General features: G+C 39.1%; 3 protein-coding genes across 4 annotated transcripts; 2 read left to right on the top strand and 1 right to left on the bottom strand.

Annotated features, from left to right (window-relative positions):
• Nucleotides 1–210: 210 nt before the first annotated feature.
• Nucleotides 211–5,985, top strand: samd8b (sterile alpha motif domain containing 8b). The gene is made up of 6 exons (XM_085466434.1): nucleotides 211–405; nucleotides 1,231–1,806; nucleotides 2,336–2,431; nucleotides 2,503–2,620; nucleotides 2,697–2,847; nucleotides 4,392–5,985. The coding sequence occupies exons 2-6, from the start codon at nucleotides 1,250–1,252 to the stop codon at nucleotides 4,694–4,696; spliced, it is 1,227 nt and encodes a 408-aa protein (XP_085322560.1). The 5' UTR covers nucleotides 211–405; nucleotides 1,231–1,249; the 3' UTR covers nucleotides 4,697–5,985.
• Nucleotides 5,986–8,741: 2,756 nt separating this feature from the next.
• On the top strand, nucleotides 8,742–14,939 carry LOC146703278 (non-selective voltage-gated ion channel VDAC2-like). The gene is made up of 9 exons (XM_085466435.1): nucleotides 8,742–8,908; nucleotides 9,734–9,805; nucleotides 9,934–9,983; nucleotides 12,948–13,100; nucleotides 13,176–13,228; nucleotides 13,317–13,544; nucleotides 13,644–13,794; nucleotides 13,920–13,977; nucleotides 14,064–14,939. The coding sequence occupies exons 2-9, from the start codon at nucleotides 9,739–9,741 to the stop codon at nucleotides 14,153–14,155; spliced, it is 852 nt and encodes a 283-aa protein (XP_085322561.1). The 5' UTR covers nucleotides 8,742–8,908; nucleotides 9,734–9,738; the 3' UTR covers nucleotides 14,156–14,939.
• LOC146703279 (catechol O-methyltransferase domain-containing protein 1-like) lies at nucleotides 14,568–23,916 on the bottom strand. 2 transcript variants are annotated; one of them, XM_085466436.1, is made up of 7 exons: nucleotides 23,783–23,916; nucleotides 21,856–21,980; nucleotides 21,637–21,742; nucleotides 18,456–18,574; nucleotides 17,807–17,861; nucleotides 16,589–16,722; nucleotides 14,568–16,490 (listed from the first exon to the last, which is right to left on the bottom strand). In XM_085466436.1, exons 1-7 carry the CDS (start codon nucleotides 23,877–23,879, stop codon nucleotides 16,338–16,340), a joined length of 789 nt encoding a protein of 262 aa, XP_085322562.1. In that variant the 5' UTR covers nucleotides 23,880–23,916; the 3' UTR covers nucleotides 14,568–16,337. The 2 variants fall into 2 exon arrangements, with proteins under 2 accessions (XP_085322562.1, XP_085322563.1); XM_085466437.1 differs by lacking the exon at nucleotides 23,783–23,916 and adding an exon at nucleotides 23,334–23,477.
• Nucleotides 23,917–24,238: the final 322 nt, after the last annotated feature.

Raw genomic sequence — 24,238 nt, forward strand, 5'->3', positions numbered from 1 at the left:
ATCCACAGAGTGCCACATGTATAGAAACTGGCTCAAATATATAAATACACCCCAACTAATTTTGGTTTAATGTCTCCTAGCAAATAACTACAACTCTATTTAATGTTTTTGGTCATACGATTTCACACGTAAGAACGGTGTAGTACCACCTGTTCACCATAGAGTGTCACTGTTTCACTGTTGTTCCGCGTTTTCTTTTAGCGTGCGCCGCTATTCTGGACATTACCGCCTTGTGTTGTCAACAGGACTCCTAGCTAGCGCAAAGCCTGGGCGTAATGATGTCCAGCAAACTCGTGTCACTAAAGCAAATGCTAATAAGATTTCTTCTGATTCTTGTGAGATGTCACTTCGTTAGTTAGCCGGAGAGATATATTCTGTGTCATCTTCTGTTACATCTCAGAGCTGGTGAGTGACCGCAAAGCACACGCATTGATTGAGCTAGCACCAGTGAGCTAGCAGTCTTTAGTATTAAGCTGAGTTAGCCCCGTGGGCAGGGGTGCATGTGGATGCTTTCACGTTTATCTCTGGCGTATTTGTCTTTACATACTAATAGGCCAGATAGTTGCCTGACAAAATACTGAGATAAGTTAACTTCGGAGTATACAAAGAGCTTCTAAGCCCGATTTAAATGCTAGCCAGTGATATATTTAAATGGGTTAAATATATGGGTTATTGCAGGTCGACTGTAGTTGCTGGACTGTTTATTTAAATTATTTTTTATCAAAAAACACAGAAATGTGTTGCTTTCTTGTCAGTCCAAGGAGCAGACTGTTGAGGCAGCGTTTATTTCGGTTAATAATGAAGTTAGAAATAGTCATAATGTCTTTTAATGTGACTAGGACAATAATACCTTAGGATTTAATTGACTGTTTGGCCTGGGATAACATGTAGCTGCTCCTTCACTTACATTGTAGGGTGTGGTTTCCATTGTGCCATAGGAAATCCTTGCCAGTACTTGCGTCATATAACTGCATAAGTTGTGATTACCCAGATTTCCTGTGTAACTCAGGATTTGTCTTAAATTTGTTTATCACCTATAATTTTGTCACAAAATGGATGTATTTTCTGTCTGCGCAGCAGTCTTGCATAGTGTCTTTAAAGTTACTACTGCTGATTCAGAGCAAATAAACTGTGCCTTAAACTAATCCTGAATATTATTTTGCATGGTGTTTTGGAAGCCAATAAGGAACTGATACTGCTGAACTTAAATGTGGCTGTTCTTCTTTTTAGCCTTTGGTGTCAGGAGGAAATGACCCAGCTGAGTGTCCGTCGTTGGACACCTAAGCACGTTGCCAAGTGGTTGAAGGAAGAGGGCTTCTGCGACTATGTGGACCTGCTGTGCAACAAGCACCGGCTGGATGGCACCAGTCTGCTTGCCCTCAGTGAGTACGACCTCCGCTCGCCGCCACTGGAGCTCAAGGTGCTGGGGGACATCAAGCGGCTAATGGTCTCCATTCGGAAACTTCAGAAACAGAACATTGATTTATTGGAGGAGCTGGGTCTTCCCTATGATGGCCACTCTCCCACCGGTTCCGGAGGCAGTTTGGACTGGTTGTGTAACGGAGACCCGGGGAGAGACTGCGACAGCACTGACACAGCACCAGTGGGAGAGGAGTATCACCAGTACACTAATGGAAAGTACAAGCAGCAGATGCGGCGCCTCGATCCCGAGTACTGGAAGACAGTGCTTAGCTCTGTCTATGTGGTGTTCGTGTTTGGGTTTACATCCTTCGTCATGGTCATTGTGCACGAGAGGGTCCCTGACATGCGCACATACCCTCCGCTCCCAGATATTTTTCTAGACAGGTGGGTGTGATCGCTCACAAGAGCTTTCTTAAATTTTCTTACAACCAAAACGTTAATCACCTCTGAAATATTACAAACGATGATGTTTGAGTATCACACCAAATCGCTGACATTATAACTGCCCTAATTCCTTATGGCGTGTTTCTATTATTGTCCTCATATACTCCTGATGTGCTCGCTGAGGTTCAAAAAGACCTTCGAGGATTGTTTATAAGGTGACCTACTTTTGTTTATGACCAGCTTTGGGCTTTTCATGAAATGAAAACTTACCAGGAGAGATTATTTCAAGGAATTTCCAGTGTGTGTTTGGCAAGACACTGAGGCAAATTATTCAGGCTAGTTAATTATCTCCAAAAGAGATATCTTGGGAGATAACATCTATATGCATTGAAATGATTTATTAAAACTAATATACCAAAACACCAAACTAATTTTTCTGTCATGTTTGTTGTAAGATGTTAAGCAACATCAGCTATAAATGCTCACTTTCAATCTGTTATTTCAGCACTGATGTTGTCCTTTTCCGCAGTGTGCCTAGAATACCCTGGGCATTCGCCATGGCCGAGGCATGTGGAGTGATCCTCTGTAACATCTGGATGCTGGTTCTGCTGCTCCATAAACACAGGTCAGTAGGTGCTCTGAACGATCCCAGGAGCCTGTCAGTAGCACAGGAAACTCACATTTCACTACTTCTAGGTCCATTCTCTTGCGGCGGATGTGCAGCCTCATGGGGACGGTGTTCATGCTGCGCTGTATCACCATGTTTGTCACTTCCCTGTCTGTTCCAGGACAGCACCTGCAGTGTTCAGGAAAGGTAACGCATGTTTTTTCTCTTTTTCTCATGTATCAGATCTCTTTGCAAGATTAGAGTATTGCCTGTTTCCTTCTAGATGTACGGCGACATGTGGGCCAAACTACAGCGAGCTGTGGCCATCTGGAGCGGTTTTGGGATGACACTGACAGGGGTTCACACATGTGGCGACTACATGTTCAGTGGCCACACTGTGGTCCTTACCATGCTCAACTTCTTTGTCACAGAATGTGAGTAGCTTCTGTTTCTGTTTTCTGTGAGGAGGAAAACACACTTGTGCTAAGATGAGTTGAAAAGGCCTTGGAATAAGTTGGAATTATAATTGGAAAATGATCAATGATTTCAAAACTAATCCCTAAAACCCCTCATTTTGTAAGTAAATAAACATTTTAGACATTAACTAACACATGTGAGAGAATTTGTATGTTTCCAGGTTAATGGATTCCAAACCATATTAGTCCATTAGCCAACAGCTAACTGATCTAATTTATTTGAAGAGTTTCAGTCAGGTGTCAGAACTCATCACAGTACACAATAAGGCATAAATGAAGGTCACAAATGATCATCTTATGGCTTCTGACAGTGAACAGTGAACAGTGACAGTGAACTTATTTATCCTGCTAAATGTCAGTGCAGTTTTCGATACTACCGACAGCAATATTTTATTACAGCGATTACACCATGCTAGAGGAATTAAAAATGCTGCATTGCAGTGGTTGGACTCATATCTACCTAATAGACACCAATTTGTTCATGTAAAATGGGGAATCTTCTTCACGCAATAAGGTAAATTATGGAGTTCCACAGGGCTTTGTGCTGGGGCCAATTCTATTTACATTATACATGCTTCCCTTAGGCAGTATCATTCGAAGCATAACATACATTTTTGTTGCTGTGCAGTTGATGCCCAGCTTTATTTATCCACAAAGCCAGATATGACACACCACTTAGTTAAACTTAAGGAATGTCTTACAGACATAAAGACCTGGGTGACCTCAAATTTCTTGCTTCTAAATTCAGATAAAACTGAGGTTATTGAACTTGGCCCTTACCTTCTATAAATCCTGTTAAACATGCTGTCATATTAGATGCTTGCTCTGGGTGGCAGTACCTTGGCCAACAGTAACACTGTGTGGAAACTTGGGAGTCAGGTTTACCATGATATGACCTTAAATGTGCATATATGTTCAAGGAATGCATAGGGCGGGTGAATTGGTCCTATATAATTAAAACTTGATTTAAAAAAAATTATTGTTGCTTTATTAATTTCAATCCAAGTCTAAAGAGCACTATTATTATGTACACAGTACAATAAACCCTATAGTGGTAGTAAATGATAAAGCAGACATAGATTAGCCATATTTGGAGAAGGTGTCCCTATGTTGCCACCCAGTGTCCGCTACTGGTACTGCAAGTATTTCTTGAAAATTAATAATAAACCTATTATAGTTGTTTCCATTGAAATATTTTTAGTCTTTGATTCTGCTAGAGAAACTTTGTATGATTCATCCTCAGTTCCAGTGTCTGTAGCAAGCCATTTCAGCTCCTCCTCCTGTAGAGCCACCCTTCTTTCTTTCTGATTTAAACAAAAAGCTTGAATAGCAGGTAGGAGTGGCTGAGAGCTTTGTGCCTGAGATGAGCCACAAGCAGAAAAAATATTTTTACATTAAATATGTGAATGAAAATAACTTTAACAGACTTAACAATGTGCCACATTTTAGAATGGAATCACATAAAGTGCTCAGTAACGCTCTTCCGTCTTTGATTTACACAGACACTCCAAGAAGTTGGAATTTTATCCACACTTTGTCCTGGGTGCTCAACCTCTTCGGCATCTTCTTCATCCTGGCTGCACATGAACACTACTCCATTGACGTGTTCATAGCCTTCTACATCACTACCAGACTCTTCCTGTACTACCACACCCTAGCTAACACTCGGGCCTACCAGCAGAGCCGGAGAGCTCGCATCTGGTTCCCCATGTTCTCCTTCTTTGAGTGCAATGTCAACGGGCCGGTCCCCAACGAGTACTGCTGGCCTTTTTCTAGACCTGCTGTGCTAAAGAGGCTGATCGGATAATAAGCAGCCTGCAGCAGTACTGTTAGACACAGACAGTGTTCTTTCGTCTGCTTTGTCAAGTTGCCAACTGAGGCGGTGTGCAAAAAAAGACGCCTAATATGAGCCGCACAAAGCCTGATGGAATACACAGAGCCATATCCTTTTACATTTTAGGATTTAGCTCCTAACCTGCTTTTATTGTCTTTTTTTAAACAAAAAAACCTGCAGAGTTTCTAAAAGGCCCCATCCCAGTTTGATTTTACAATACAATGACATCTGTTACAGACTGTTTGGATAGCAAGAAAATTATGAAATAAATTCTCATTTAAAAATGCATCTAAACCTTTACAGGAAACTGTGCAATTAAGATATCTGGATCTGGATTCTTGAGTTTTTCCTCATATCCCACATTTGAGTTTTAAAAAACGATGTATGTATGTATCTGTATGGACCACTGTTAAAGCAATATGTATAGATTCATATTATGTTATATAGAAAAACATAATTTGTCATCATGTTTGTTCAATTTTCTGCATTCCTTTATAACACGCTGACATTTTGACAGCATTACTAAAGACTGAAACAGAAATTCATGGCTCCTTTTCAGATAAACGACATACACCGAATCTTGTGTCTTTACTCATGACATCGCCTGCTATTTCCTAGAAAATATGCATTTAAGGAAATGACATTATCAGCCAAAAAAGTTAGAATAAAGTTTTATCCAGCTGTCTTAAACATAGTTCCATTTGCCAATTACCTGGAGTGTTACTGTGATACATTTCTCTGTGAAGAATTATTCCAAACTGCTCATGTTTACTGTTGAATATATGTATAGGTTTTTTAAGAAGTCCACATTCAGTGTAAACTACTAGACTTAGACCAAGTGCAACAACCTTTTCTTGATATTAATTCTTTGATGTTAATATGTAGTAAACAGATGCTGAAATTTGTATTTGTTTAGATTAATTTATTCCATTTTATAAATGTCAATAGGTATTTTTATATTCGGTGTACAAGGTTGCAGCAATGTGCACATAGAGAATTATGTTTACAGTTGCTTCAAACTCTGTATTCGTTGGAAACACGTGTTATTTAATTTACATATTCCAGCTTGTCCTGTACATTTCATTGAGAGAATCGTAAAAGATCATCGTCATTGCAGCATGTTAGAAACATGACTCTGAGTGGAGTTAACAGTCTTAACACATCCCTTCACTGAAGAAGTAGGATGTGTTTATGTGCTACTGTAGAGCCATTAAACTTCTTGTCCCAACAGTCATTTCCATCAATAAAGAGCTGAAACAGGAGTTTCCTTTCCTTTTTTATTTATCTATTTATTTTGCCCCACTTGCTGTACGACCACCTGGGGAATGCGCGCTGTTGCCAGAGCTTAAGAGCAATCATTTGGAAAATTGACAGGCTGAGTTAAATGTGTATTTTATTGTTACAGGCCACTGCTTTAGGTATTAAAGAGCGACTTGTGTTGACATGGTGGCAACCTGAAGTATACTGCGCCCACAGACAGGAATCTAGCCTAACACAATTTTCCTCTAATTTCCTACACCAAGCTTGATTGGCAGGGTGCCCTTACTCCAGGGCAACTTGGGTTCAACATCGTTTTCAATACAGTCATGTTACAGTCAACATTTTAATTTGTAAAGATAAAACTCAGTGGCCCGTGAGCCACCATGGGCTCCAAATGACAAAGTGGCAAATTACAAAAAACATTCAAGAAACTCCGAGAAGGGCCCAGACCCGCAAAAAACAAAGCATATGCTGAGCGCTTACTGAACAGGGATAAAACCAAATAACCCCCTTTAAACCCCAACAGCCTTCAGATGGTATTTATTCACTCGCCCTGGAATGATTAATACTGTGTCACGAATATAACAAGACCCACAATGCTGATAAAAACATGCTCCTAAAGTCTGTAATCAGTAGTGAGTAACAAAAGTCCTTGAATATGGTCCCACACGCAGTCTTTTTCTTAATGTGTCCTAGTCCATTAGAGTTATAACCACAGCAGCTGAAATGTCCAATTAAATATCAGGTTAAAAGTCCAACAAAAAGAAGGGAGAAACCATATCTTTATGTCTCTGTGGAAGTCAATGGGAAAGATACTGGGCTATTCACAGAGCTGCTTTGAGCCTCATCACTTGCTTCAGAGGCCTCAGCAGTCTCTACCTGTTCATCCGGCTCACCATCACCACATAGTCCACTGCAAGGACCTCAAGTGGTGTTGTAATATTGCTGAATGTCACTAGGTACTGGATACCTTTAACCAGTGTGCACCGCTTGCACTGCCGAGCCAGTCCTCCTCAACAGACTGAGGGTGCTCTTTGCACTGAAATGCCCCCATCTTCATGTTGGCTCTTGCATACCTTATGTTGCAAGGGTTCTAGGACAATGAGCTGCTGAATCTCTTCCCCATCATGGAGTCTTTGTGTGTATACCACACGCTGATAAAGCCTAAGGTGATCAAATAGCTGGTAAAGTCGCCTTTCATCAAGTGCTGATATGTGAAGTTCAGCACATGGAAAAAATGTCCTCATCTGTGTCCTCCCCTTATAGGTTCTTCCTGGTATGGAATCTTGGAGCCATCCCCATTAGTGTTGTCCTGTCCGGCTTTGCAACACGCTTCAAAGTTATACTGGCAAAGCTGTACTACCAGTCGCTGCTCACCAGTCCTCAGATTAGCATAATGGGTTGTACAAGGGAGTGTGGTCTTTTGCTGCTGTGGCCCATCTGCTTCAAGCCTCAGTACCTGTGGGCTTAGAGATGTTTTTCTTCATTCTTGGGTTGTAACAAGTGGTTATTTGAGTCCCTTCGGGAAGCTTAAATCGGTATGGCCTTTCTCCTGCACTTTGTCATCAACAAAGCATTTTCACCCAGAGAACTGTCAGTCACTGGACAGCTTTTCTTTTCCCGATCAGTCTCTTTAAACTGTATATGGTTATTTGGGAAAATCCCAGTAGACTTTCTTAGGAATTTCTGAATACTCTGTTTGCTTGCAATTAATGTGCGAATTAGATAAGTACAAAAAATTTTCTTTTTCTTAAATTACTGGCACTGTAGTTTTCGCAGTAGCATGAATAGCAGACTCGGTGAGAGGTTTGTAACCCTTAAACAGTATGGAGAAATCTGGCGCTCTCAACAAAACAATTTTGTGTAAGTTACAAAGATTAAACTTCAGTGTTCTCTGTATGTTTGTAGTGTAAGGTACATTATAATGTTCGCATCTTTCTCTTTCTATACTTATGCTGCTAGCATCTATGTGCTAATTTTAGCTCAGACACGTGTTTCTCAAGCTAGCATGAAAAAGAGACGAATGTTTAACGCTCGCAGGTGTTTGCACGCTTTGCAAGCGGATCGAGGTTTGCGATGAGATGACATTGTGCAGCACTTAGATACAAGTGTATTTAAATACTTTATATTCATTAATGACTTAATGTATAACTCTTGAGCACTTATTTTCGGATTTTTCTCACTTTATTTGCACTCCTTTGGTGCTTGAAGTCACAGACTGTGCCATGTTGTGACACAACAAAAGGACTATATATTTTATTTTGTAGCTTTCACTGCGTTCAAACGATGTCCAAAAATGTTCAGAAGTTCCTCAGAACTACCGTACGTCTCCTGATGAAGAAAATAAGCGAATGCCCCGTTAAAGACTCTCTTCTGTCATGCTAGGGCCTGCTACAAGATTGTCTTAACGAGCAGGTAAAGTGTACCTAATAAAGTGATCCACGAGTGTATCCTGTCATCAAAGGCTTTTCCTCCTGCTTATGTAAAACCTGTGAATGATACGTTAGATTTGGTGAGCGGCACCAATGTAGCACTATAGCTGATTTCTGTACAGCTCTGTATGCATAAGCCCGTAACTTTCAGTCGTATATAGGTTGCCATAGTGATTTAGAGGTCTTCCATTTGCCTGGAAGACCTCTCGCATTATTAACGTGAAAGTCGCTTTTTCAAAATTCAGTTTCCTGTTGTAAAATATAATTTATGTATAAATTAATATCCATATGATTTAAACAATTACTACACGATTCCTATTTCAGTCGGGCACAAAACGCACAGCTATATTTTCGGGTCCTGCTGAGCCGAGGTCAGCAGGTTGTTTGCTGCGGTGTCTCCTCCATATCGTCCTACACCGGCTGTACTCGCTCATTCCGCAGCTTTTCTTATCTGTCAAGTTAGTGGGTATATAATAAAGAGAAGAAACTCTCGGTAAGTAATAGGCTGAGTATTTACACACGTTATCCGTGTTTTATTTGTTGTAGTGCAGGGGTACTGCTGTCAGACATTCTATTTGCTAGCTAGAAAACGCCCCCTACCCATAGACTGTATGTAATTTTATGCCCTTACTACACTCAGTGCTGTGGTTGCAAGTATTTGCATGGAAAATAAATGTATATTCAACTAACACTCTTTAATTTTGATAACGTCTTCAAAGTAAAGCTCAGTTCACTTATTGAATCCATGACCCAGATGCTCACTTAGTTTTTTCCATACTATTTAAACCTCTTTTGTATGCAATCTGTTATAGCGTTTTTCCTTCTTAACCAATAACCTCCATGCTCTGATTACTTGAAAACGTCGGTCTAACCTTGAGAATAAGGTGAAAGACACCTGAACTCGTGTCTTTATATATAGCTAGTGACAGCAGTTAAACAAATAAATATTAAAATAAAATCTGAATTACAAATACTTGACAGAAACATTAATTGTAGTCAAGGTTATAATAGCTGGGATTTTACTACTTCTCTCTTAGTTTTTTTTGGTTGCTTAATGCATTCACTGTATAATGTTTCACCATCATTGAGTTTAAAGCAGTTGACAGTAGAACAAGAATTTAAAAATATTTCCAGTTGTAAAATTTGTAACTTTCCTCTCCATTTGACAGCCACAGCTATCACACTTTACAGACGCACATTTTGCCCATGTCTATACATATGCTTGGTTTTAATTCTTTTATTAACTAACGTTTAAAAGCAAGCTGCTTTTTATACTCCTGTGTCACCATTTACATTCACTTTTCTCTTGTGTGTATAGGCAGAATGGCAGTCCCTCCAGCATATGCAGACCTGGGCAAATCAGCAAAGGACATCTTCAATAAGGGATATGGTAACTGGAAGAAAGATAAAAGGCACCTTTATAAGTGTGTATTTGCTGACCTGAAGAGGTCAGGTCTGCGGCTGGAAATGCCTTTTCCAAGCACAGGAAGTAGTATCTCACTGTCATTGTCTTTGCAGGCTTTGGGCTCGTCAAGCTTGATGTGAAGACTAAGTCTTCAAGTGGAGTGGTGAGTTTAACTGTAAATATAACATCCAATGTTGAAATGTAGCTAATGTATACTAATATTGTTATCATAGATATGAAATATCAACACATAGGTTAGAGGGTAAAGGGCCTGCAGATCCTAAATGACAAACAAACATTTCTTTCATTTTATCAAATATGTGATTCCATGTTAGTGCTGAGCAGCATGACCAAACATTTGTATCAAGGCACTTTTTTTCTTGCATACTCTTGCATGTTTCATACTCTTGCTCCATAACATTGTATTTTTTATTATTATTTGCATAGATGGGCCTTTCTGTATTTTGGCAGTGGCTCATTCTTCTGCCTGGGGAGTACGAGATTTTAATAGCCTCATAAAAATAGATAAATCATAAATAAAATAAATGCTCCACTGTTCTGCTAACAAGAGGGAAATGAAGTAAACTGTAATGCCAATTTGTGTTACCATATAAAGTCAGCATCTGGCTTGTTTGTGTTGATGTTTCCACAGCAAAGCCATAAAATGTAGCTTTGAACTCCGTTTGGAGTTAGTCTTAACAAGTTTGGTGGTAAAATAATTCTGTCTCCATGTAAAAACACCTGTTAATGTGTTTTCTTTGCCTCGCCCGGTTTCCTGGTGCTGTGTGGTCCTAACAGTTTGTGTTACTGAGTATATTGTTTAGTAATGGAACTTTGTAAAGTAGTGTTACAAATTGTCAATGTTTCATAGGAAGTTATGTCTTGTGTTGTTTGTCCTTTAAAAGTAAGTTAGTTGTGAGTTTATTTTTGAGATTTTTTTTTTTTTTGGTTTCATATGGTTATATAACCAGTGTTGGTCAAGTTACTTGAAAAAAGTAATCAGTAACTAATTACTGATTACTTACCCAAAAAAGTAATCCCATTACTTTACTGATTACTTATTGTCAAAAGTAATTAATTACTTACTTAGTTACTTTTAAAAAACACGATTTACAACCTGAGTAGGTGATAAAGCGATAGATCTTTCAGCCCAATTCTACTTTTTCTTGCATAATCCATCATACAAAATGTAATCAAATGGAAAAGTCTCTTTTTAAAACTTGTTTTGTTAGTTTTAATCTTTTAACTTTATGCATCAAGCAAAAATTAAATTATATGCAACATTCTCTGACTGGAAGAAATTTGTTTTACATTTAAACCTATTTTCTGCACATTCCAGCACATAAAATAAAATATTTTCTTTGTGTTTACACTCAGTCTTTCAAATAGATGCAAGTGAAACACAGCAGAAAATAAATAAAATCAAAGACTAGCGGTCCTGTTGCTCTATTTTCACCTGTAAAGCAGGAGTGGGGTAGGCGGAGGTTTACCCTGGTGCAGGTGTGCCGCAGCGGTCAGTTGAAGAATCTGCGAGTTTCTCTGTGAGTTTCCCATTACGTCGTAGCTACTCGGTGCTTGCTTGGAAGTTTAGGGGTTTTTTTCCGCTGTAAAAAGAAGTTTTCTTCCCACGCATAACCGACGCTAATGTTTTTGTCACTTTTTATGGAATCAAACTCAAAATAAGGTCAGTACTTCCACGCTTTAAACGCTGCACGCTCATACTCTCTCCCGTACTCGATATATTATCCATTGTTGATCTGCACACAGATGTTGTCACGGACGTCGCCCTCGCTTACGTCACTGTCATGAGACATTCTCGCAAAAAAATCACGGTTTTAGTAACGCAGCGTTCCTACAGGAAAGTAACAGTAATCTAATTACCATTTTTGCAATAGTAATCCCTTACTTTACTCGTTACTTGAAAAAAATAATCGGATTACAGTAACACGTTGCAAGTAACGCGTTACTGCCCATCTCTGTATATAACAGATTTTCACTTAAGATGCTTCATTGTGGTCTTTACAGTCTAATCATTTAAAGACATTAAAAAAAGGTTGATTTTGTTGCACCTTTGAAAACGTCACATCAGGCATAACCTCACGACATCTGGTTTGCTCCCCCAGCGCTACATTATGGATAAAATTGCAAGAAAACTTGTGGCCATCGGTTTATTTGTTTTCTTTGGCTAATCCAAGAAGAGGAAAAAAAGCTTGTTAATCCACGATTACTGCAATTACTGATCCAAGTCAAACTTAACGATAAATTCAATCTAACTAAACTAAGCACACAAATATGTATTTAGTGAACACACTAAGCATGCAGTGCAGGTTTGAAAAAGTATATAAAGCTTTGTATTAGTGACTTCTCTAAAACCTTCTTGGAGTCAGGTGCTCCCATTAAGGAGGATGACAAAAGGAAATCTGCTCTTCTCTGGAAGAATTAGTTGCTGCAAAACACACCAGCTTTCGCAGGACCTGTAGAAGGATTGTTATAGTGTTATAGAAGTGTAACTGGAAAACGATGCACAAAATCTATGTACCAACAAGATTGTAACTCCAAACACACAATTTAAAAAAGAAAACAAAAGCTGTGTTGTGCGTTAATACTCAGTGTTTTCAGGAGAATCGTGAAGTACAACTGTTTTGTGAGTTATTACTTTAATCAGATTGTGCTTGTTTGTAATTGTGAAATGAAGATCACAGTTAATTATAAATTGTTATTTATTGTCACAGTGAAAGAAAAATCAGTCAACTTTGTTTTAACTGTTTATTTAAATTCTGAGATATAAATTAAACGGATAATTGTTTTGACTCCTGTTATTATGTTTGGTGTAAAATCTAGAAAATATATAAAGACAGTCTGAAATAGATAGAAGTGAACTTCTGACAGCAGCACAAGGGTCAGAAAAAGTGAACTGGTTTATATTTAGAAAACAGTAAAATAAGAAAAATAAGAAAACTAAGGTACATTTAAAAAAAAAAGGTTAAAGTACTATACAAGAGTAATTTGCACAATGCACAAGTGGTACCATACACTAAAATACACATCAGACTTATTAACATTTGTATGTATGACAGATAACAGACTTTTCTAACCAGTATCGTTTTCCCTCATTTATTTGTTTCAGGAATTTAAAACATCAGGCTCATCCAATGTCGATACCAGCAAGGTCACTGGAACCCTTGAAACCAAGTACAAATGGGCTGAATATGGGCTGACGTTCACGGAGAAGTGGACCACGGAAAACACTCTCGGGACAGAAATTTGTGTTGAAGATCAGGTAATTTATATCTTGGCTATAGTGTTGACCATTCCAAATATGAAATTGGAAAGTAAATTAATTTTTGTTTTTTAGATCACCAAAGGCCTGAAACTTACATTTGAGACAACGTTTTCACCTAATACTGGGTAGGTTATTTACTGATTGGAAATTCGTGATTGGCAGCCTGTTACTAACTCAGTAGTCTTATGTAAAATGTTCATTTTAATTTCACAGCAAGAAGAGTGGCAAGGTTAAAACGGCTTATAAAAGGGAGTACCTTAATGCCGGTGTTGACGTAGATTTAGACTTTGCTGGTCCTACTATTCATGGAGCAGCAGTGGCCGGATATGAGGGATGGTTGGCAGGTTACCAGATGACCTTTGACACGGCTAAATCCAAGATGACCAAGAGCAACTTTGCTGTCGGTTACAAAACTGGGGACTTCCAGCTCCACACCAATGTGTATGTTTTTTGAAGACAATATTTTAATGATTTCTAATATAATTTATTGATCCGTGAGTCAAGGTGTAATGTGTATTTGTTTCCCCCCATTTCCCTCAGAAATGATGGTTCAGAGTTTGGTGGCTCTATTTATCAGAAGGTCAATGATGACCTGGAGACCGCTGTGAATCTTGCCTGGACAGCGGGCAACAACAGCACTTCCTTTGGAATCGCTGCTAAATACCAGTTAGACTCCAGTGCCTCCATATCAGTAAGATATTCTCACATTTTCTTACATTTTAAAGATATTATAAAGTCTAGTTTGTAGTCCAGAATAAAAGACTAACAGTAACTTTCAGTGCTTAAATGATTTCATGTGGGGTTTTTTCCCTGCAGGCTAAGGTGAATAATGCCAGCTTGGTAGGAGTTGGGTACACCCAGACTCTCCGGCCCGGTAAGAACAACCTCATTAATAATGTCCAATAAAAACACTTCTATATCTTAAGGAACTCGTTTCATTAAGTTCACTTAATATTTCAGGCATGAAACTCACCCTCTCTGCACTTGTTGATGGGAAGAATATCAATGCTGGTGGCCACAAACTAGGTCTAGGCCTAGAATTGGAGGCATAAGGATAATGTCTGCTACTTCATAAGAAGAGGAAGGATTATCGGCAGAACCTGACCTTCTGCCTTCCTGTGTGGTCAGCAACGTATATTCTAACGACTAAGCCAAAATAAAGTAGAACCCCCAGGACACAAGCACTGATGAGATGGAAACCTTTCCACCTACTTCCTTTGATTGTGGTTACAATAAGTAGTCAGTCACATGTATTTATTAATCAGCTATTACTCCTTTCAATTTACCATAATGATAATTATAGAAAAACCTTCCACTCGCTGTTGAACATGAGCTTTTTTTTGAGTTTGACGAAGACAAAGAGTGGTTTTCAAAACAAAAACTTGTTCCTTTGCTAAAGTGTGATCACATAGAATGTAAACCTGAGGTGTTATTTTGCACAGTAGGATTTTTCCCTTAATTAAGCTCTTCCTCCTTTGTTTTATTTGCACATTTTATTTATATTTTGGTAGTACTGCCTGTGGAAGGGTTACTCCAACAAATTATGCTATGAAGACTGAAGCCAGCCTCCTGGCTGTGCTTTAGTTGTTTTCTTAGAGAAAACAACTAAAGAGCAGTTTGACTGATGTTTAAATGTTCTGACTGAAGAGTTTAGGACCTCTGCTAGATGCTTCTAAGTTGCAAGGCTATGCTAAATACATTTTTATTTCCCTCACTGTGGCTTGAGTGACTGAGTGAATTATCCACCTTACTTCCCCTTTGAGGACTGTGACACTAATCAGGGAGCTGTTTGTGTGTTGGTGTGTGTCTACCTTTACAATAAAGTCCTGAAATCAACCTTTCTTCTCACCTCTAATTTGATGCCAATTAGAGGATATTATACAAAGTCAGCTTATTTAAATTATGCAATAACAAAACACGTGCAATTTACTTTAATCAAATACTCACACAGAAGGAAGGTTAGGGTAGATTGCAGTCGACTGGATGGTTTTCTTACGCCTCTCAGTTGAGTGCATAATCCTAGCTACAGTCGCTCCTATAGGACAAACATGTTTGAGCCAGTCAAGAGAGATCAAAAACAAAATTTTAGTTAAGTTTAGACTGTACCCCATAACTTCCACAGTCGGCTTGCTGACGTGTTTCTACTACTGTTTGCATAAAAACATTTTGTAATATCACTTAGCAAAAAACAGGGAATAATCTGTTTCTATCCCAGAGTTACTTCAAAAACTGGCAACCTTTGATCTGTAGTGAATGCATTCATATTCTGGACTGGATTAACCACAAAGATTTTTCCTATTGCGTAAGCGGTCAGTTCACTGTTTACCTCAGCTGTCAGTGCCATGTGAGAATCATCCACCTTGATTTACTCTAGAAGAGGCTTTAAAACTTTGTCAAAGGAGATTTTGAATCTGTGAAGCTCACTTGTGACCAATGACAGCAATTTTGAGGTGAGTTGTTAAGTAACAGCTGTTGTTTTTGGTGCTGTTAGCCAGGGTTAGTGAAACTGTCTTTCTAGATATTTCTAGACAAAGGATTTTATTTATTGGAAATTATTATTCTTATACTCTTAGTATTCTCATAACCTTTTTATTATTGTAAAATTTTGCCAAATGCTTGTATTTTTTCACAGTAACCCCCCCCAAAAATCTGAACAATAAAACAAATTGGTGGTTGGCAGGCTACCAGATGACCTTTGACACAGCTGAATCCAAGATGACTAAGAGGAACTTTGCACACAGTAGAATTTGCCCTTATTTAAACCCTTTCTACTTTTGTGTTTTGTTAGTACTGTGCTACCTGTGGAAGGGTCACTAACAAAATATGTTCTGAAGACTGAACCCAGCCTCTTGGTTTGGACTTGTTTCCTAGAGAGGCTTGATTGTGCTCAGTTAAGAGTTCAGGACCTCTGCTACCTTCAATAGCTGCTAAGTTGCAAGTCAATGCTAAATGCATTCTCATTTTCCTCACTGTGGCTTGAGTCAGACTGAGTGAATTAAACACTTCCCATTTTTGGACTGCGACACTAATCGGAGCTGTTTGTGTGTCCTTCACAATAAAGCACTGAAATCAACATTCTCATGTCTAACTTGATGCCAATTAGAGGATATTATATGAAGTCAGTTTAGTGAAATAATGCAAAAACAAAACACATGGAGTTTTTTTTAATTTTTTTAATCAAATCCTGTTGTATAACTTCAGTACTGCGCACTAGCAGCACTTCTCAGATATGCACTATAATTTGATGGCCAGGGTGACTCCATCTCCCACTGTCAGCATGTTCAGATTAATTCGGGCATCTCTGTACAGCTTCCTGTTCAGCTTGTCAATGGCCACAGTGTCGGCGTCATCTGGGGACGGATTCAGCACCTTCCCACCCCACAGCACCTGCAGCACCAGACACATTTTTATAGAGGTTTTGCCGCTTGAACTGGCACGGTGCAAGAATTTGTGTGTTTCGTGCTTATTTTGGTTGTAGCGCTTACATTGTCGATAGCAATGACACCTCCTTTTCTCAACAGCTGCAGAGACTTCTCGTAGTAGTTGTCATAGTTAACTTTGTCAGCATCGATGAAGATGAAGTCAAATGTTTCTGCTTGGCCAGAAGACAGGAGATCATCTGAAAGAAACAATGAAACCGAGGGGTAAAATGTCCATCTCAGGGTATTGTAGCTGTCACACAGCTGGTGTACTACAAAGCAACTTTGACACAGCTTGGCTTAATTTGCATCAACTGCAAACCCTCAGCAGAGATAGTGGCTAACACAGTGGTGATTATCGTCTCTCTTTGTTAACCCAGGCTTTCTGCTTCAGGCTCTGTGCACGCTCACATAAAAGGATAGATGGATCAACCAAGTGCCATTTACTTCAGTCAGATACCTTATCAGAAGAATGTGTGATAGAAATCTATAAAGAAAGGTCTATGAAACAATATATATAATACCAAGAGCCAACATTGGTGCTGCTCATCATTAATGGTGAATTCATATGCAACCACTCTGTGTGCCTTCAGTGCTGGATTTTATTTCAAATTTGACAGCTGCACACGAGCTTTGAAGGCTTTATTACTTCATCATAATTAAAAAGAAAATGTTTTTTTTTTTAAATTTAACTTACAACAGTAAAAAGCTCAAATTTGGCAATTTTCTATTAAGACGCATATTTAGAGAAATTGCAGGTCATCAGCCTGGAAATGATTGTTCAGTGGATGTGGAATGACCCTTACATGACTTATTTCTAAGTAGGCTCACCGGATCTACCACCTCCCAAATCCCACTTTAACATCTGAATGTAAGACTATAAAGTACTGCTTTACTTGCAATGTTACTTAAATAGTTATTTAGTATTTATTAAATCATACATGGTGAAAGATTCCAGAAAGTTATTTTAACGATCCATGCTACCCTGGTACCAAACTCTCTGACTCAAACCTCCGTTAAACTGCATCTGCAACAGGTATTATCTTTTTCAACAAGTTGAACTTGTCAAAAACCTTTACCCCAGCTGAAGTACTAACAGAGCAACACCCCCAGAGTAATTAAATCAGTTGTTGGACGCAGATTACCACAAACTGCTCTGTCCTACTAAAGGAAATTGAATGCATCCTCAGACCTTTGGGAAAGACATTTTTGAACATTTTTATCAGTAAAATGCAAATCTCCAGTTAAATGTATGAGAGCAAATAAAGAGAAACATTACCATACCTAAAGTTTTCAGTGCTGGCTGAATGCGCAGATCAATTTTTTTCTCGACTCCAGCCTGTTAATGGAAAGAAACAATGTTTTAAAGAGTAAAAGAAGTGAAGGGTGTGTCACAAAATATCAGGAAGCCTGTTGCTGATACATTTATCTGCATGATTATTCAGTTACCTTTCAGAGTCCGTTACATAGATGTATTGTGTAACACTTGTTCTTACCTAGATTATTATGTTTAAAGCGCTATATAAGAATCAGACCATTTAAGCTCTTCAGGTTCTGTTGACACAAATCACTGCTAAGAGATTTGTCTTTCGACAAATATTTTCTTGCTTGATTTTAGATTTCATAATTACACTGCCATAGTCAACTTATCATAGACGAATCATCTGAATATTTCTTATATATCAGTCATTTAAAAAATAAAAACCTGCTAAATCATTTTTGTTTAATAAAGTGATATCTTTATGTGATATCTATAATCAGTTACAGTAGTTACTGATTATAGTTACTTTTCTTTTACTCAACTATGTGCAAAGATGTCAGACAGAGCTGTATACTTCCCCTGTGATGACTGATCATCCTCTGCACTGTTCGGTACTTTGTTATAAGCATTATTACATTTAATAAAACAATAAAACACAGATTTGAAGCATACCTCTTTCCAGAAGGGTTTACCAATGTTGGTGTACTCTTCACTGATATCGCATGCTATCACAACTCCATCTTCAGGCAAGGCCAGTGCCATGTTCAGTGTGTTGTAACCTGTATAAACTCCTATAGACGCAAGAAGAAATCATCATTGTGCATGACAACAGAAAGGGGGTGTGATATACTGCATACTTTAATACAGTTTTCTCTATTTTTTTTAGCCAATTTGCTATAGAAATTGATTTCCTGACCACATCTGCACATTCCTAGGATTCTAGCTTTTTACATGTGTGGATATGCAGGACGGGAGCACCTCACTGATGAAATGAAATGAAAGAATTTTAAGAGTAAGGATGTGTCTTTGTCTTCAAAATAATTTAAAGTAAAATATTTTTTTTATTTTAAGGAGCAACAAATACAGTCAAACTTGTGCTTTCTCATGCTTAAAATTATTAAACAGATAAGTCAATAGCCTATTAAGCCACAAACATCCCTAAAAAGACATCTATATAGTACTGATCCATCAAAAAAATATATCTATACTGTATGTGTGTGTGTGTGTATATGTGTGTATATATAAAAAAACCCAAAAAAAACCACCCAGCACGCCCCTGCGGGCGGTTTATCCTTCAAGCTCGGGTCCTCTACCAGAGGCCTGGGAGCTTGAGGGTCCTGCGCAGTATCTTAGCTGTTCCCAGGACTGCGCTCTTCTGGACAGAGATCTCCGATGTTATTCCCGGGATCTGCTGGAGCCACTCGCCTAGCTTGGGAGTCACCGCACCTAGTGCTCCGATTACCACGGGGACCACCGTTACCTTCACCCTCCACATCCTCTCGAGCTCTTCTCTGAGCCCTTGGTATTTCTCCAGCTTCTCGTGTTCCTTCTTCCTGTTATTGCTGTCATTCGGAACCGCTACATCGATCACTACGGCCGTCTTCTTCTGTTTGTCTACCACCACTATGTCCGGTTGGTTAGCCACCACCATTTTGTCCGTCTGTATCTGAGAGTCCCACAGGATCTTAGCTCGGTCATTCTCCACCACCCTTGGGGGCATCTCCCATTTTGACCTCGGGACTTCCAGGTTATACTCAGCACAGATGTTCCTGTACACTATGCCGGCCACTTGGTTATGGCGTTCCATGTATGCCTTGCCTGCTAGCATCTTGCAGCCTGCTGTTATGTGCTGGATTGTCTCTGGGGCATCTTTACACAGCCTGCACCTGGGGTCTTGCCTGGTGTGATAGACCCCAGCCTCTATGGATCTTGTGCTCAGAGCTTGTTCTTGTGCTGCCATGATTAGTTCCTCTGTGCTGTCTTTCAGTCCAGCTTTGTCCAGCCACTGGTAGGATTTCTGGATATCAGCCACCTCCTCTATCTGCTGGTGGTACATACCGTGCAGGGGCCTGTCCTTCCATGATGGTTCCTCGCCTTCCCCCTCTTTCTTGGGTTTCTGCTGCCTGAGGTATTCACTGAGCACTCGGTCAGTTGGGGCCATCTTCCCAATGTATTCTTGGATGTTCGTTGTCTCATCCTGGACTGTGGTGCTGACACTCACCAGTCCCCGGCCCCCTTCCTTCCGCTTAGCGTACAGCCTCAGGGTGCTGGACTTGGGGTGAAACCCTCCATGCATGGTAAGGAGCTTTCTTGTCTTTATGTCAGTGGCTTCTATCTCCTCCTTTGGCCAGCATATTACCCCAGCAGGGTACCTGATCACGGGCAGGGCGTAGGTGTTGATGGCCCGGATCTTGTTCTTACCATTCAGCTGACTCCTCAGGACTTGCCTGACCCTCTGCAGGTACTTGGTGGTTGCAGCCTTTCTAGCGGCCTCTTCATGGTTCCCATTTGCCTGTGGGATCCCCAGGTACTTGTAACTGTCCTCTATGTCTGCAATGTTGCCTTCTGGTAGTTCAATCCCCTCAGTTCTGACTACCTTCCCTCTCTTTGTTACCATCCGACTACACTTCTCCAGTCCGAACGACATTCCAATGTCATTGCTGTATAGCCTGGTAGTGTGGATCAGTGAATCGATGTCTCGTTCACTCTTGGCATACAGCTTGATGTCATCCATGTACAGGATGGATATATATATATATATATATATATATATATATATATATATATATATATATATATATATATATATATATATATATTAGGGGTGCAACGATACTCCTATCGATATTGAACCGTTCGATACAGTGCTTTTGGTTCAGTACGCATATGTATCGAACAATACAAAATTTTTAATTTATTTTATCAACTTTTCTTCTGACGATGCTGTCTGTGTTGAGAGCTCAGTGGCTCTGCGTTCGACTAGTCCGCCTAAGCTGCACTGTCAAGCGCAGATCCACTGAGCGCAGCGCAAGCTAGCAAGACAGAAGCTAAGCTCGTTGCAAAATGGCAAATTGAACCTCCCCCACCCTCATTCAGATCTGGCCTTTGGAACTATTTTGGTCTTCATGTGGAGTATGACCCTGAAGATAAGCGCATCATGGACAAAAGTAAAACAGTATGTCGGATGTGCCAAGCAAAGCTCAATTACATGGGTGGGAATGCATTTATCGAGACTTTCAACCCCAGTAAGGCCAATTATTGATCTTCGGATCCACATTATGTCAGCAGCCATTCTCCACCTATGTTTAAAAACAAACAGCGCTCACACCTCACAGAAGAGTGTGTGTGTGTGTGAGAACAGGAACAGATTAGTGATCGATTTAAATCTCGCTGTAACTGGAAAGCATCTCAAACTGCATGTCACATTGCTACTGAAGTTTGCATGCGTTTGGTGGTGATGGAGAAAGTAAAATATTTTTATCCTTGATTCTAATCTGCTGCCAACTGCAACTACTAAAGCACATATTAGAAAATGGATTCAATCATTAAAATCGAGTTTACTTTGGTCCTAAAGAACTAAAGCAGCTTCCACAGCTCCTTGATTGATTGATTGCTAAACATGCCAAAAAAAAGGTTCAGTCCACTTTGAAGACTTGCCTGCTCTATGTCCTGCGCTCTATGTCCTGCTCTCTATGCAATTTCCTGTGCACTCCAAGTAGCCAGTGTTTTGTGTTCATATTGTGCAATGTTACTGTGTTTGAACAGGTGAAAAAAAGGGAAAGCTTAGTCATAAAAGCTGCGCATGTTTTTATCAGTTTGGATGTTCGTGTGATGTCAAATTCGTCACCCTTACCAATCTCTATCGCTTTCTTAGCTTTTATTAGTTTGGCCAAATTGGCCAACAACTGTGACTCTTCAGAGGCAACCATCATCCCGTTCCAGGAGTCTTCCATTGTTCTCTGAAAGCAAGCGGAGCGGAAGCCAGTTACATAAAATTTCATAATGCCATATGAAACCTGATTAGATTTATTACAATAGATTTGCCAGAGCACAAGCGGCAAGACCTCCTTACCAATTTGAGTTTTTTCAGCACCGGATGCTCCCTCACGGAGTGATTGACAACATACTGTAACAGTGGATTTTCTTTCCCCCCGCAGTGACTTTTGGAGATGCTCATTCTGGAAGATTTCTTTCTTCCTGAGGGCACAAACAAACCATAAAAAAGACATAAGGATCTTAAGAGCACAATGATGTCAGAGGACTCCTAGCCAGCTTAAATATATTTCAGGAAACCTAAGATCTAGTTAATAAGTAGAAGTTATTTGATTAAGTTCAAACCCAAACGATTTCAACAGGGAAATTAAATTATTGCAGCAGCAGCAAAGACAAATAATTAATATTGAATACTGTAAGATAAGATAACCTGACATCTTTTGTTAAATATAATTTGGTAGACATAGAACATATCCATGTGGCATCTGTAAATTTGTATAAATATGGGGCCTAATTTACTGTAAAATGGCATTTAATCAGCTGTAAAAATATGACTTAAGGAGGAAGGAGAAGGAGTTTTTCTAACATTTCTACACTCATAAACTTTTATAATTTAAACTGAGCAAACTGTATGGGATGATTCTAAGACTGAAGTCGAGAATAAATCATTTATTACATTACAAACAATTATTATTTGCACGTGAACCATGCAATTTGTATTGTAAATGTCACTTCAGAAGCTGTTGGGGTTTTTTTGTAAGTCTATCAAGCTCAACAGTAGCTAGAAAGTGAAGCAAATATATGATTAGAAGAGGAATTTGTACTGCAAAGCCTTACACTAGGTGTTCACTCAGTCTTATACAAACTTTATGCATTACATAATAGAATCTGAATCTAAAAATAAGATTGATGTGATCATGGAGGCTGTGGTTTTTTTTTTCTTTCAGATTAAGCTTCTCATAAGTTCATTAGTGCACCAACATATTCTTCATCTCGTGTTGTACCAAGGTAATTCACACAATTTACAACTTAACTAAAAGCCAGATCACTGGAAACCGCATATTTATTTCAATAGACCCCAAATCAGCATCGAAGCTCTTACCTCTTAGATAAACGGCATAAACACAAACTCGAAGTGTTTACAGCAACAAAACATGAAGTGGAATATTTTTGTTTAATTGTCTGTATTAACAGGAAGAAAAAAAATACGATAAACAGATCCTGAGATATGGTTTTTTTTGAAAATTTCCCCGTTCAAAACAACGCAACAAATACAGGCGAAGCCTAAACATAACTTCCAATAATAAAACCACTATAACCCTGAAGCTTTTAACTTGCGGTAATAAATAAATACAATTAAAAAAAATACCATAGAAGTCTGAGTCACACACAATTCTCCTGTATTCCACTCATTAATAATAAACATAAAAAACAAACACAATGGTTCGGCTTTAAGTCACCTTGCGCACACCTTGTTACAGACAGGCTTTCTTGCTTTAGCGACGACGTCACGTCATAAGGATTACTTTTTGTAGCATTGTCCGCCTTTGAACTTACCGATAAAATAGCCGGCAACAAAAACAACACCAAGCGTGACGGAGCCCACCAGCGCTTCTTTAGAAACGATACGAAATGACATTTCTTTCACAAATTCAGCGCTGTTTGAGCTCTTCCGGGTTTCCTCGCCACTGTACCGTAATACTACGCGTAAAGGCGCCGCTCCGGGGTGGGTGAAAGGCGATTACAATTCTACAAGTCTGCGTCTCCTACTGTTTTGTGTTCTGCTTGGCACAAAACACCACGATTAAAATGTAAAATCAAAACAAACAAGAGAGGCAATTCAGAAAGAAAGGGTCACAAGAAGGGAATGTGTGTTTTGATAAACATAATAATTACAGTGGCGGAATCATTTTAACTAAAGGGAAAAACATGTTGCATACCCACTCAGGGTTTTAAATAAACTGTATACTGTAGCTGCAATCGACTACACGAAAACGAGAACTCACCGCAAAGTAGAGACGGGTCTGGTGTGGTTGGTCTGGAGGCGCGACAGAAACGCGAATAACTCAATTCCTGCTTAACCAACCTTAAAAATACGGCCATTCATGTATTCATAGTGGCGATCATGTGACCTGCTTCAGCTCTCCTGATAGGACTGTAAATCAGAAACCTAACGGCAGAAAGAAAATGGATCGCTATGATTTAAAGATGCGAGGAGACAAATATCAGAAAGTGTAACTGTAATCCTAATAAAACACGCACATTCGCAGATTAAATAAATTTTAAACAGATTAATGTGTATTTCTAATGATCAACAAGTACCTGAACTAGAAGTACGTTTCATGCAGAAAGTTAAAAGTTTTCATTTCTATAGTTCTGCACTATAAAACGTCATTGTAAGTATACTTTTTGTTACTAATTTTATGATGTTATATATTTCATGTTTCTTCGTGTAGAGCATT

The sequence above is a fragment of the Copadichromis virginalis genome, linkage group LG8, assembly GCF_057382275.1.
Source record: "Copadichromis virginalis isolate Kocher_CV1m ecotype Utaka linkage group LG8, C_Virginalis_male_GT1.1, whole genome shotgun sequence".
NCBI lineage: Eukaryota > Metazoa > Chordata > Actinopteri > Cichliformes > Cichlidae > Copadichromis > Copadichromis virginalis.